General features: G+C 38.0%; 1 protein-coding gene across 1 annotated transcript; it reads left to right on the top strand.

Moving 5' to 3' along the window:
* Positions 1–411: 411 nt before the first annotated feature.
* arl6ip4 (ADP-ribosylation factor-like 6 interacting protein 4) lies at positions 412–12,284 on the top strand. Its single transcript, XM_058374938.1, has 6 exons — positions 412–547; positions 8,376–8,562; positions 9,517–9,852; positions 10,034–10,151; positions 10,277–10,346; positions 11,563–12,284. The coding sequence occupies exons 2-6, from the start codon at positions 8,382–8,384 to the stop codon at positions 11,617–11,619; spliced, it is 762 nt and encodes a 253-aa protein (XP_058230921.1). The 5' UTR covers positions 412–547; positions 8,376–8,381; the 3' UTR covers positions 11,620–12,284.
* The last annotated feature ends 379 nt before the right edge of the window (positions 12,285–12,663 follow it).

Genomic DNA, 12,663 nt, shown 5'->3' with positions numbered 1-12,663 from the left:
TTTGAATCACTTCCTAAAATATCACCTTTCCTGTAAAATACAAAACCTTTTGAACTCTTTAAATCTAACAGAATACCACAAATCTTCTCTGTTATTGCCTCAACATTCTGATTTAATCAGTGGAACACTGTGATTTTTTTCTGATATTTAGTTAGTTTATTTAGTTTTCATTTTTTTAGTCATTTATTTGTCCGGTTATTTGTTGGTTTACTCAGTCTGTTGTATTTATTTATTTATTTATTTTGTTAAGTTTCTATTTAACTATGGGTAGTTAATTGTATAATTTAATTTTTTACACCTGAATCTTGTACTTTCATTCTTTTGATATTGTAATTTAAAAAAAATGTACAACACAATGTAAATGTATTTTTATTTGAACTTTTATTTTGAAAAATGTTAGATTAACTCACCGGAAGTCAAGTCGGGACTTTTACGCAAGCTAAGAGTCTTGTCTGAGTACGAACACATTGGTCACCCACAAAAGAAAGTAGACCTTTTCTTTATTTTTTATGTCAAATAACCAGATCGGGTTTTCTGTTTAACTTCGGTAAGTGACTACATTCTGGTACAAGTTCAACATTTACCATGTGCATTAACTAAGTGTACACGATCTCCATGCTGAATTATTTAATGGTCATTGGTACTTGACTGACCAGCTGGCTCTCTGCTCACCATAACACTGATAAAGCAGGCCTTGACCTTATTAACGATTAACTTCTGGCGGTTATAACATTATGTGAGGGATTTCTCGGTTTATTAGTCTGGTCACTAAACATGAAAATATATTTGACTTTCAGAGAATCAGCGTTTGAGGTTTATGGGAGTTTATCAACAGAGGGTTGTGTCCAGGCCAAGAAGCTCAGAGCATTTCTATGATATATAAGGAACGGGAATGTCACTTCTGGTATATAGTACAGGGTCAACAAAGTGTCTAATTTATTCTGTACCCTTTAACAGTAACTCTGTACCCTGCTTAGGGTAGTGCTGGATCACTGAGAGTGAGGCGGTGATGTACACAGTTAGATATAAGTTAAGTTTAGTTGTGTTTATTTGTCACATATACATTACTGCACAGTGAAATCCTTACTTTGCATATCCCATCCTTGGGGGTTTGGGGTCAGAGTGCAGGGTCAGCCATGATGCAGCGCCCCAGGAGCAGGGAGGGTTAGGGGCCTTGCTCAAGGGCCCAATGGTGATGCAGCTTGGCAGTGCTGGGGCTTGAACCCCGATCATCCGGGCAACAACCCAGAACCTCTGCCCCAGTATCATGTGCAGTGACAGTTGCTATTAAATAAGTGCATATATGTTTGCAAGCCTCTTGATTTTGCACAATGTACTGTACAATATACTGAATGAGGAGGTGATGTACTGTACACAGTTAGATATAGGAGGTGATGTACACAGTTAGATATAGGGGGTGATGTATTGTACACAGTTAGATATAGGGGGTGATGTACACAGTTAGATATAGGAGATGATGTACACAGTTAGATATAGGGGGTGATGTATTGTACACAGTTAGATATAGGAGGTGATGTACTGTACACAGTTAGATATAGGAGGTGATGTACACAGTTAGATATAGGAGATGATGTACACAGTTAGATATAGGGGGTGATGTACACAGTTAGATATAGGAGGTGATGTACTGTACACAGTTAGATATAGGAGGTGATGTACTGTACACAGTTAGATATAGGGGGTGATGTACTGTACACAGTTAGATATAGGAGATGATGTACACAGTTAGATATAGGGGGTGATGTACACAGTTAGATATAGGAGGTGATGTACTGTACACAGTTAGATATAGGAGGTGATGTACTGTACACAGTTAGATATAGGGGGTGATGTACTGTACACAGTTAGATATAGGAGGTGATGTACTGTACACAGTTAGATATAGGGGGTGATGTACACAGTTAGATATAGGAGGTGATGTACTGTACACAGTTAGATATAGGAGGTGATGTATTGTACACAGTTAGATATAGGAGGTGATGTACTGTACACAGTTAGATATAGGGGGTGATGTACTGTACACAGTTAGATATAGGAGGTGATGTACTGTACACAGTTAGATATAGGAGGTGATGTATTGTACACAGTTAGATATAGGAGGTGATGTACTGTACACAGTTAGATATAGGAGGTGATGTACTGTACACAGTTAGATATAGGGGGTGATGTATTGTACACAGTTAGATATAGGGAGTGATGTATTGTACACAGTTAGATATAGGAGGTGATGTATTGTACACAGTTAGATATAGGGGGTGATGTATTGTACACAGTTAGATATAGGAGGTGATGTACTGTACACAGTTAGATATAGGAGGTGATGTACACAGTTAGATATAGGAGGTGATGTACTGTACACAGTTAGATATAGGAGGTGATGTACTGTACACAGTTAGATATAGGAGGTGATGTATTGTACACAGTTAGATATAGGAGGTGATGTACTGTACACAGTTAGATATAGGAGGTGATGTACTGTACACAGTTAGATATAGGAGGTGATGTACTGTACACAGTTAGATATAGGAGGTGATGTACTGTACACAGTTAGATATAGGGGGTGATGTATTGTACACAGTTAGATATAGGGGGTGATGTATTGTACACAGTTAGATATAGGAGGTGATGTACTGTACACAGTTAGATATAGGGGGTGATGTATTGTACACAGTTAGATATAGGGAGTGATGTATTGTACACAGTTAGATATAGGGGGTGATGTACTGTACACAGTTAGATATAGGAGGTGATGTACACAGTTAGATATAGGAGGTGATGTACTGTACACAGTTAGATATAGGAGGTGATGTACTGTACACAGTTAGATATAGGAGGTGATGTATTGTACACAGTTAGATATAGGAGGTGATGTACTGTACACAGTTAGATATAGGAGGTGATGTACTGTACACAGTTAGATATAGGAGGTGATGTACTGTACACAGTTAGATATAGGAGGTGATGTACTGTACACAGTTAGATATAGGGGGTGATGTATTGTACACAGTTAGATATAGGGGGTGATGTATTGTACACAGTTAGATATAGGAGGTGATGTACTGTACACAGTTAGATATAGGGGGTGATGTATTGTACACAGTTAGATATAGGAGGTGATGTATTGTACACAGTTAGATATAGGAGGTGATGTACACAGTTAGATATAGGAGGTGATGTACTGTACACAGTTAGATATAGGAGGTGATGTATTGTACACAGTTAGATATAGGAGGTGATGTATTGTACACAGTTAGATATAGGAGGTGATGTACTGTACACAGTTAGATATAGGAGGTGATGTATTGTACACAGTTAGATATAGGAGGTGATGTATTGTACACAGTTAGATATAGGAGGTGATGTATTGTACACAGTTAGATATAGGAGGTGATGTACTGTACACAGTTAGATATAGGAGGTGATGTACTGTACACAGTTAGATATAGGAGGTGATGTACTGTACACAGTTAGATATAGGGGGTGATGTATTGTACACAGTTAGATATAGGAGGTGATGTATTGTACACAGTTAGATATAGGAGGTGATGTACACAGTTAGATATAGGAGGTGATGTACTGTACACAGTTAGATATAGGAGGTGATGTATTGTACACAGTTAGATATAGGAGGTGATGTATTGTACACAGTTAGATATAGGAGGTGATGTACTGTACACAGTTAGATATAGGAGGTGATGTACTGTACACAGTTAGATATAGGGGGTGATGTACACAGTTAGATATAGGAGGTGATGTACTGTACACAGTTAGATATAGGAGGTGATGTACTGTACACAGTTAGATATAGGGGGTGATGTACTGTACACAGTTAGATATAGGAGGTGATGTACTGTACACAGTTAGATATAGGAGGTGATGTACTGTACACAGTTAGATATAGGAGGTGATGTACTGTACACAGTTAGATATGGGGGTGATGTACACAGTTAGATATAGGAGGTGATGTACTGTACACAGTTAGATATAGGAGGTGATGTACTGTACACAGTTAGATATAGGGGGTGATGTACACAGTTAGATATAGGAGGTGATGTACTGTACACAGTTAGATATAGGAGGTGATGTACTGTACACAGTTAGATATAGGAGGTGATGTACTGTACACAGTTAGATATAGGAGGTGATGTACTGTACACAGTTAGATATAGGGGGTGATGTACTGTACACAGTTAGATGTAGGGAGTGATGTACTGTACACAGTTAGATATAGGAGGTGATGTACTGTACACAGTTAGATATAGGAGGTGATGTACACAGTTAGATATAGGGGGTGATGTACTGTACACAGTTAGATATAGGGGGTGATGTACTGTACACAGTTAGATATAGGAGGTGATATACTGTACAGAGTTAGATATAGGAGGTAATGTACTTTACACAGTTAGATATAGGAGGTGATGTACTGTACACAGTTAGATATAGGGGGTGATGTACTGTACACAGTTAGATATAGGGGGTGATGTACTGTACACAGTTAGATATAGGGGGTGATGTACTGTACACAGTTAGATATAGGAGGTGATGTATTGTACACAGTTAGATATAGGGGGTGATGTATTGTACACAGTTAGATATAGGGGGTGATGTACTGTACACAGTTAGATATAGGAGGTGATGTACACAGTTAGATATAGGGGGTGATGTACACAGTTAGATATAGGGGGTGATGTACTGTACACAGTTAGATATAGGAGGTGATGTACTGTACACAGTTAGATATAGGAGGTGATGTACTGTACACAGTTAGATATAGGAGGTGATGTACTGTACACAGTTAGATATAGGAGGTGATGTACTGTACACAGTTAGATATAGGGGGTGATGTATTGTACACAGTTAGATATAGGGGGTGATGTACTGTACACAGTTAGATATAGGAGGTGATGTACTGTACACAGTTAGATATAGGAGGTGATGTACACAGTTAGATATAGGGGGTGATGTACTGTACACAGTTAGATATAGGGGGTGATGTACTGTACACAGTTAGATATAGGAGGTGATGTACTGTACACAGTTAGATATAGGAGGTGATGTACACAGTTAGATATAGGGGGTGATGTACTGTACACAGTTAGTTATAGGAGGTGATGTACTGTACACAGTTAGATATAGGGGGTGATGTACTGTACACAGTTAGATATAGGAGGTGATGTACTGTACACAGTTAGATATAGGGGGTGATGTACTGTACACAGTTAGATATAGGAGGTGATGTACACAGTTAGATATAGGGGGTGATGTACTGTACACAGTTAGATATAGGAGGTGATGTACTGTACACAGTTAGATATAGGGGTGATGTACTGTACACAGTTAGATATAGGGGGTGATGTACTGTACACAGTTAGATATAGGGGGTGATGTACTGTACACAGTTAGATATAGGGGGTGATGTACTGTACACAGTTAGATATAGGGGGTGATGTACTGTACACAGTTAGATATAGGAGGTGATGTACACAGTTAGATATAGGAGGTGATGTACTGTACACAGTTAGATATAGGAGGTGATGTACTGTACACAGTTAGATATAGGAGGTGATGTACTGTACACAGTTAGATATAGGGGGTGATGTACTGTACACAGTTAGATATAGGAGGTGATGTACTGTACACAGTTAGATATAGGAGGTGATGTACTGTACACAGTTAGATATAGGAGGTGATGTACACAGTTAGATATAGGGGGTGATGTACTGTACACAGTTAGATATAGGGGGTGATGTACTGTACACAGTTAGATATAGGAGGTGATATACTGTACAGAGTTAGATATAGGAGGTGATGTACTTTACACAGTTAGATATAGGAGGTGATGTACTGTACACAGTTAGATATAGGGGGTGATGTACTGTACACAGTTAGATATAGGGGGTGATGTACTGTACACAGTTAGATATAGGAGGTGATGTACTGTACACAGTTAGACATAGGAGGTGATGTACACAGTTAGATATAGGGGGTGATGTACTGTACACAGTTAGATATAGGAGGTGATGTACTGTACACAGTTAGATATAGGGGGTGATGTACTGTACACAGTTAGATATAGGGGGTGATGTACTGTACACAGTTAGATATAGGGGGTGATGTACTGTACACAGTTAGATATAGGGGGTGATGTACTGTACACAGTTAGATATAGGAGGTGATGTACTGTACACAGTTAGATATAGGAGGTGATGTACTGTACACAGTTAGATATAGGAGGTGATGTACTGTACACAGTTAGATATAGGGGGTGATGTACTGTACACAGTTAGATATAGGAGGTGATGTACTGTACACAGTTAGATATAGGAGGTGATGTACTGTACACAGTTAGATATAGGAGGTGATGTACTGTACACAGTTAGATATGGGGGTGATGTACACAGTTAGATATAGGAGGTGATGTACTGTACACAGTTAGATATAGGAGGTGATGTACTGTACACAGTTAGATATAGGGGGTGATGTACACAGTTAGATATAGGAGGTGATGTACTGTACACAGTTAGATATAGGAGGTGATGTACTGTACACAGTTAGATATAGGAGGTGATGTACTGTACACAGTTAGATATAGGGGGTGATGTACTGTACACAGTTAGATGTAGGGAGTGATGTACTGTACACAGTTAGATATAGGGGGTGATGTACTGTACACAGTTAGATATAGGAGGTGATGTACTGTACACAGTTAGATATAGGAGGTGATGTACTGTACACAGTTAGATATAGGAGGTGATGTACTGTACACAGTTAGATATAGGAGGTGATGTACTGTACACAGTTAGATATAGGAGGTGATGTACACAGTTAGATATAGGGGGTGATGTACTGTACACAGTTAGATATAGGGGGTGATGTACTGTACACAGTTAGATATAGGGGGTGATGTACTGTACACAGTTAGATATAGGAGGTGATATACTGTACAGAGTTAGATATAGGAGGTGATGTACTTTACACAGTTAGATATAGGAGGTGATGTACTGTACACAGTTAGATATAGGAGGTGATGTACTGTACACAGTTAGATATAGGAGGTGATGTACTGTACACAGTTAGATATAGGAGGTGATGTACTGTACACAGTTAGACATAGGAGGTGATGTACACAGTTAGATATAGGAGGTGATGTACTGTACACAGTTAGATATAGGAGGTGATGTACTGTACACAGTTAGATATAGGGGGTGATGTACTGTACACAGTTAGATATAGGGGGTGATGTACTGTACACAGTTAGATATAGGGGGTGATGTACTGTACACAGTTAGATATAGGGGGTGATGTACTGTACACAGTTAGATATAGGAGGTGATGTACTGTACACAGTTAGATATAGGAGGTGATGTACTGTACACAGTTAGATATAGGAGGTGATGTACTGTACACAGTTAGATATAGGGGGTGATGTACACAGTTAGATATAGGAGGTGATGTACTGTACACAGTTAGATATAGGAGGTGATGTACTGTACACAGTTAGATATAGGGGGTGATGTACTGTACACAGTTAGATATAGGAGGTGATGTACTGTACACAGTTAGATATAGGAGGTGATGTACTGTACACAGTTAGATATAGGAGGTGATGTACTGTACACAGTTAGATATAGGGGGTGATGTACACAGTTAGATATAGGAGGTGATGTACTGTACACAGTTAGATATAGGAGGTTATGTACTGTACACAGTTAGATATAGGGGGTGATGTACTGTACACAGTTAGATATAGGAGGTGATGTACTGTACACAGTTAGATATAGGAGGTGATGTACTGTACACAGTTAGATATAGGGGGTGATGTACTGTACACAGTTAGATGTAGGGAGTGATGTACTGTACACAGTTAGATATAGGGGGTGATGTACTGTACACAGTTAGATATAGGAGGTGATGTACCCAGAGGATATATAGTTGGGAAAGTGTACAAAGTAGAAGAATGTGTAGGATACATTCTAGGACATCATAATGTGGACATAAAGGGCCATCTCTGAGCAAACGTGTACATGACTGTGATTACCTTTTATACAGTAGTATCACCCGACCATTTAGGGTGATAACACCTGCAACAATACCAAGCAAAGGTACATATGACCATGATTACCATTTGCAGTCATCCGGCTAAATAATAACACGGCCATTTGAATATACTCAATTCTTACACTCAATTTGCATTTAAAACTCCGTTTTCATTTTTAAAATGTATTTCATGTATTTTGTCACTGCTACGCTGTAATAAACTTCATTAAGATCTCAACATCCTCATCGTTTTATTTTCTTACACTGCACTTTGAATATTGTACTGTAAAGCAATAATATTTACAAATATATTGCAGGCTACAATGGGGCGAAGTCGGTCCCGCAGCAGATCTCCAGAGAGCTCTGGGAGTAGGTGTAGAAAAGAGAGAAGATCATCAAAGAAACGTCGTAGATCCAGCTCTTCGTCCTCCAGCTCCAGCAGTAGTGCGAGTCCAAGCCGTCACAAGAAACATGGATGTGGTTCTAGCAAGAGCCAAAGTGCAGGTATTTTGATACATTGATACATCCGTTCTTTTATTGTATTTTGTGTTTGTTTGCATGTAAGATAATATTCAAATAATCTTGGATATAAGTGATCTATAAACCTATAAATCACTATAAATCACTGAAAGTAGTTTTTATTATTATTACTGTTATTATTATTATTACAACTGTGTTAGTGTGAACTAAGGTCCCTTTTAAATATATTTGCGTTAAATTGTCAACCACTTGAAACATACTTTAGCTCTGTGTTGTCTGGACTGAAGCCTAGATAAAATAACATGGGGCTTTTTAATTTTTTTTAGGTGATGTCTTTATTGAACGTCAGATGTTACTTTTCAGAAATATAATTTGGACAAATACAGTTATACCAAATATCAGCCCCACTTACCAATATTATCATTTTAATAATATATAATATTATATATAATACTAAATATAATTATGACTGTCATTAATAGTGATATGCCATAGAAGTCTTATGAGTAAATACTCTAATAAGTAAATACTTATTTATGTGACAGTTAGTATAAATTGCACTCTGAGGCAAGTGAAAATGAGAAATGAATTGTTCTGTTATTCGGTCACAGTGTAAAACTGCAGTATTAAGTGTGTATTAATAGTCTGTTATTCAGCATAGAATACCACCTAACATGGTTGGATCTCAATCAGCCACTGACATGTTTCTTAAAACAGGGCTAAATAGCAAATGTGACATCCAGGTATTTACAGTGCAGTCCATAAGTATTTGGACGTTGATTGAATTTCCATTAACCACAATGGATTTAAAATAAACCAATGATGTTGTGACTGAATTGTAGACTTTAAGAGACAATTTAAGAGGTTTAATCATTTAGTAATTATAGTCATTTTTTACTGCATTAGAAATGTTGTCTACGTTATTAATAACAACATATTTAGAGTTAATTTGTGAATATGAAATACACTTGTGTTTAGAGCGCAGATCAGAGAAGAATAAGCAGAAAAGAAAACACCGTTCTTCCTCTTCATCAAGCAGCTCATCATCTTCATCTTCATTCAGTGATGAAGAGTCCAAGAAGAGAAAGCATAAAAAGGCCAAGAAGCAATTGAAGAAAATGAGAGCAAAGGAAAAAAAGAGGGAGAAAAAAGAGAAGAAAAGGCTTAAGAAGATGAAGAAGTTAGCAGCGAAGGCTGAAGCAGCAGCAAATAAAGCTCCGTTGATGATCCCTGTTCCAGTACCTGTTCAAATAGAAAAACCAGACTCATACTTAAAGACCTGGCAAAGTGATGATGCCACAGAACATGGTCCTGGTGAGTGAGCTTTTTTTAATCTGTATAAAGGATTATTTTTTTTATCTGTATAAAAGTTAAATGCCACCAGTGCTGCATTTCTTTTATTTCTTAGGGACTGAATGTGTCATCCACATATTAGTCCAGAAGAACAGTAGTATAATGATTATACTACTATATAATGTCATTTTATTTACTTCAGTGATGACCGATGAACAGAAGGCCAGTTTTTCCACCAAGAGGCCCCTTACAAAAGAGGAGTATGAAGCCAGACAGAGTGTCATCCGGCGAGTTGTTGACCCTGAGACAGGACGTACCAGGTGTGTCTAGTACCACAAACTACCTAGACATGAAAAAGTCTTTATTAAGAAAAGAAGGAAGTAATATTCATTTATTCACTGAACCCAGAGACAACAGACTGAAGTATGTATTACTTTACTCATAGGCTTGTGAGAGGAGATGGAGAGATTTTAGAAGAGATTGTCAGCAAGGAGAGGCATAAAGAAATCAATAAGGTATACCGTTTATTGCTATTTCACCACTTATTCAATTCAAATATATATACATTTTCTACATAAATTATACATACATAGACACACACACGCGCACACACACACACACACCTCACTACTAAATATTCCACGGTCAACTGTGAGTGGTATTATAACAGAGTGAAAGCAATTGGGAACAACAGCAACTTAGCCACGAAATAGTAGGAGAACGGTACTTGCCTGACTGCACTTTGCCAAGTGTAAAGTTTGGTGGAGGGGGGATTATGGTGTGGGGTTGTTTTTCAGGGGTTGGGCTCGGCCCATTAGTTCCAGTGAAAGGAACTCTTAATGCTTCAGCAGACCAAGACATTTTGGACAATTTCATGCTCCCAACTTTATGGGAACAGTTTAGGGATGACCCCTTCCTGTTCCAACATGACTGCTCACCAGTGCATAAAGCAAGGTCCATAAAGACATGGATGAGTGAGTTTGGTGTGGAGGAACTTCACAGAGTCCTGACCTCAACCTGATAGAACACCTTTGGGATGAATTAGAGTGGAGACTGCGAGCCAGGCCTTCTTGAGTTGAAGGGCAGACGTCCGGAAAACTTAACATTATGACCACCTACCTAATATTGTTGTCGGCCATCCCCAAACTGTTCCCACAAAGTTGGGAGTATGAAATTGTCCAAAATGTCTTGGTATTCTGAAGCATTAAGAGTTCCTTTCACTGGAACTAAAGGGCCAAGCCCAACCCCTGAAAAACAACCCCACACCATAATCCCCCCTCCACCAAACTTTACACTTGGCACAATGCAGACAGGCAAGTGCCATTCTCCTTGGAACCGCCAAACCTAGACTCGTCCACTGGATTTCCAGACAGAGAAGCGTGATTTGTCACTCCAGAGAACATGTCTCCACTGCTCTAGAGTCTGGTGGTGGCGTGCTTTACACCACTGCTCGGCCATGAAAACCCATTCCTTAATGCTCTCTGTGCTCTGTTCTTGAGCTAATCTGAAGGCCACGTGAAGTTTGGAGGTCTGTGATTTTACGTGACCTATCACTTTGTGGCTGAGTTGCTGTTGTTCCCAATTGCTTCCACTTTGCTATAATATCAATAACAGTTGACTGTGGAATATTTAGTAGTGAGGACATTTCACGAATGGACTTTTTGCACAGACGGCAACCTATCACGGCACCACTGTTCAATTCACTGAGCTATCTTTCTTTTGCTTTTTCAGCAAGCAACCAAGAGAGATGGTGACTCATTCCAGAAGAGACTTGGGGTTAACAGGTAGAGAAACACTTAACTGCCTCACTGGACAAAAAAAACTATATCCAGATGGACTTAAGCCCAAACCCCATGGAATCTCAAGAAAGCATCATATGTTCATGTGAATAAACAGTGTTTTCATGAGTGTAAAATTGTCTAATATGTGTTCCAGATGTACATCCTAGTTATGGTTTAAAGATTGTCTGAATATTGTTGTTTATTTCTGCTTTGTAGTCATACAGACCAGCAAATACATTATGAAAAAATACCACTTGGCATGATCATTTGTTTTACTACCAGTGTATAGCCCTATTCATTATTGTGTGACTGATTTTTGGTGGTCAGTAGTAGAGCATCCATGAAATTGGAGGACATGCTAGCAAAGCCCTGATAGGACAAGATGAATATGAATTTAGTCTTTGATAGGACAGTTTACATAAGAAATTTGGTGTTCATGATAATCATGTTTGGGAAAACATTTATATGCTTTGAGAGCTCATGGGTTTGTCTAAAATTATGTATTTGAGGAGTGGAATCCAATACATTTAACCCCCTAGGATTGCATAATGTTAATTAGTTAAAATAATGTGGTTTATTTTTCCAGGCAAATATATGAAATTTATAATTATTTTTTAATTATTGTGTTTGGAACATACCATTGCAGAATAAACTAACCTTGATAAAACTTCAGATCTTTTAATAAGGTCCGGCCTTGTTGGGATAGATCCTTCATTAACCACATATTAAATTTATTTTTGATTTATGGAAAAGGATTGATATTTAAACAAATTCTTTCAGTCTAATTTCTGTATATACGAATACCAATAATTAACTTTATGTTTAACAGGGAGTATTTTCTATTTCATTATATGGAGTACAGGTGACTTTTAAAGGGTAAAAATACTTTTAAAATAACATTTAATATCGGTTCTATTTCACTGCGTCAGATTTGCAACTTTTATTTTGAAAGAGGCTACTTCCGGGTCTTCAACAAAGCAGGAACTTTTTTTTTCTCATTAAGGTTTATTTAATAAAGTATTTTACCATTCCATGTTTTCTTAGCCCTAGT

The sequence above is a fragment of the Hemibagrus wyckioides genome, linkage group LG22 (assembly GCF_019097595.1).
Source record: "Hemibagrus wyckioides isolate EC202008001 linkage group LG22, SWU_Hwy_1.0, whole genome shotgun sequence".
NCBI classification, from domain to species: Eukaryota; Metazoa; Chordata; class Actinopteri; order Siluriformes; family Bagridae; genus Hemibagrus; species Hemibagrus wyckioides.
Note: the sequence above shows the minus strand (reverse complement) of the source record. Positions and strands in the feature narration are given on the sequence as shown.

Bases quoted from the DNA above. Each gene is read 5' to 3' on its own strand.
- arl6ip4 (XM_058374938.1), top strand. From the start codon at position 8,382: ATGGGGCGAAGTCGGTCCCGCAGCAGATCTCCAGAGAGCTCTGGGAGT. The intron at 9,853-10,033 runs GTGAGTGAGCTT...TATTTACTTCAG, and splicing joins TGCCACAGAACATGGTCCTG to TGATGACCGATGAACAGAAG. The intron at 10,347-11,562 runs GTATACCGTTTA...TTGCTTTTTCAG, and splicing joins GGCATAAAGAAATCAATAAG to CAAGCAACCAAGAGAGATGG.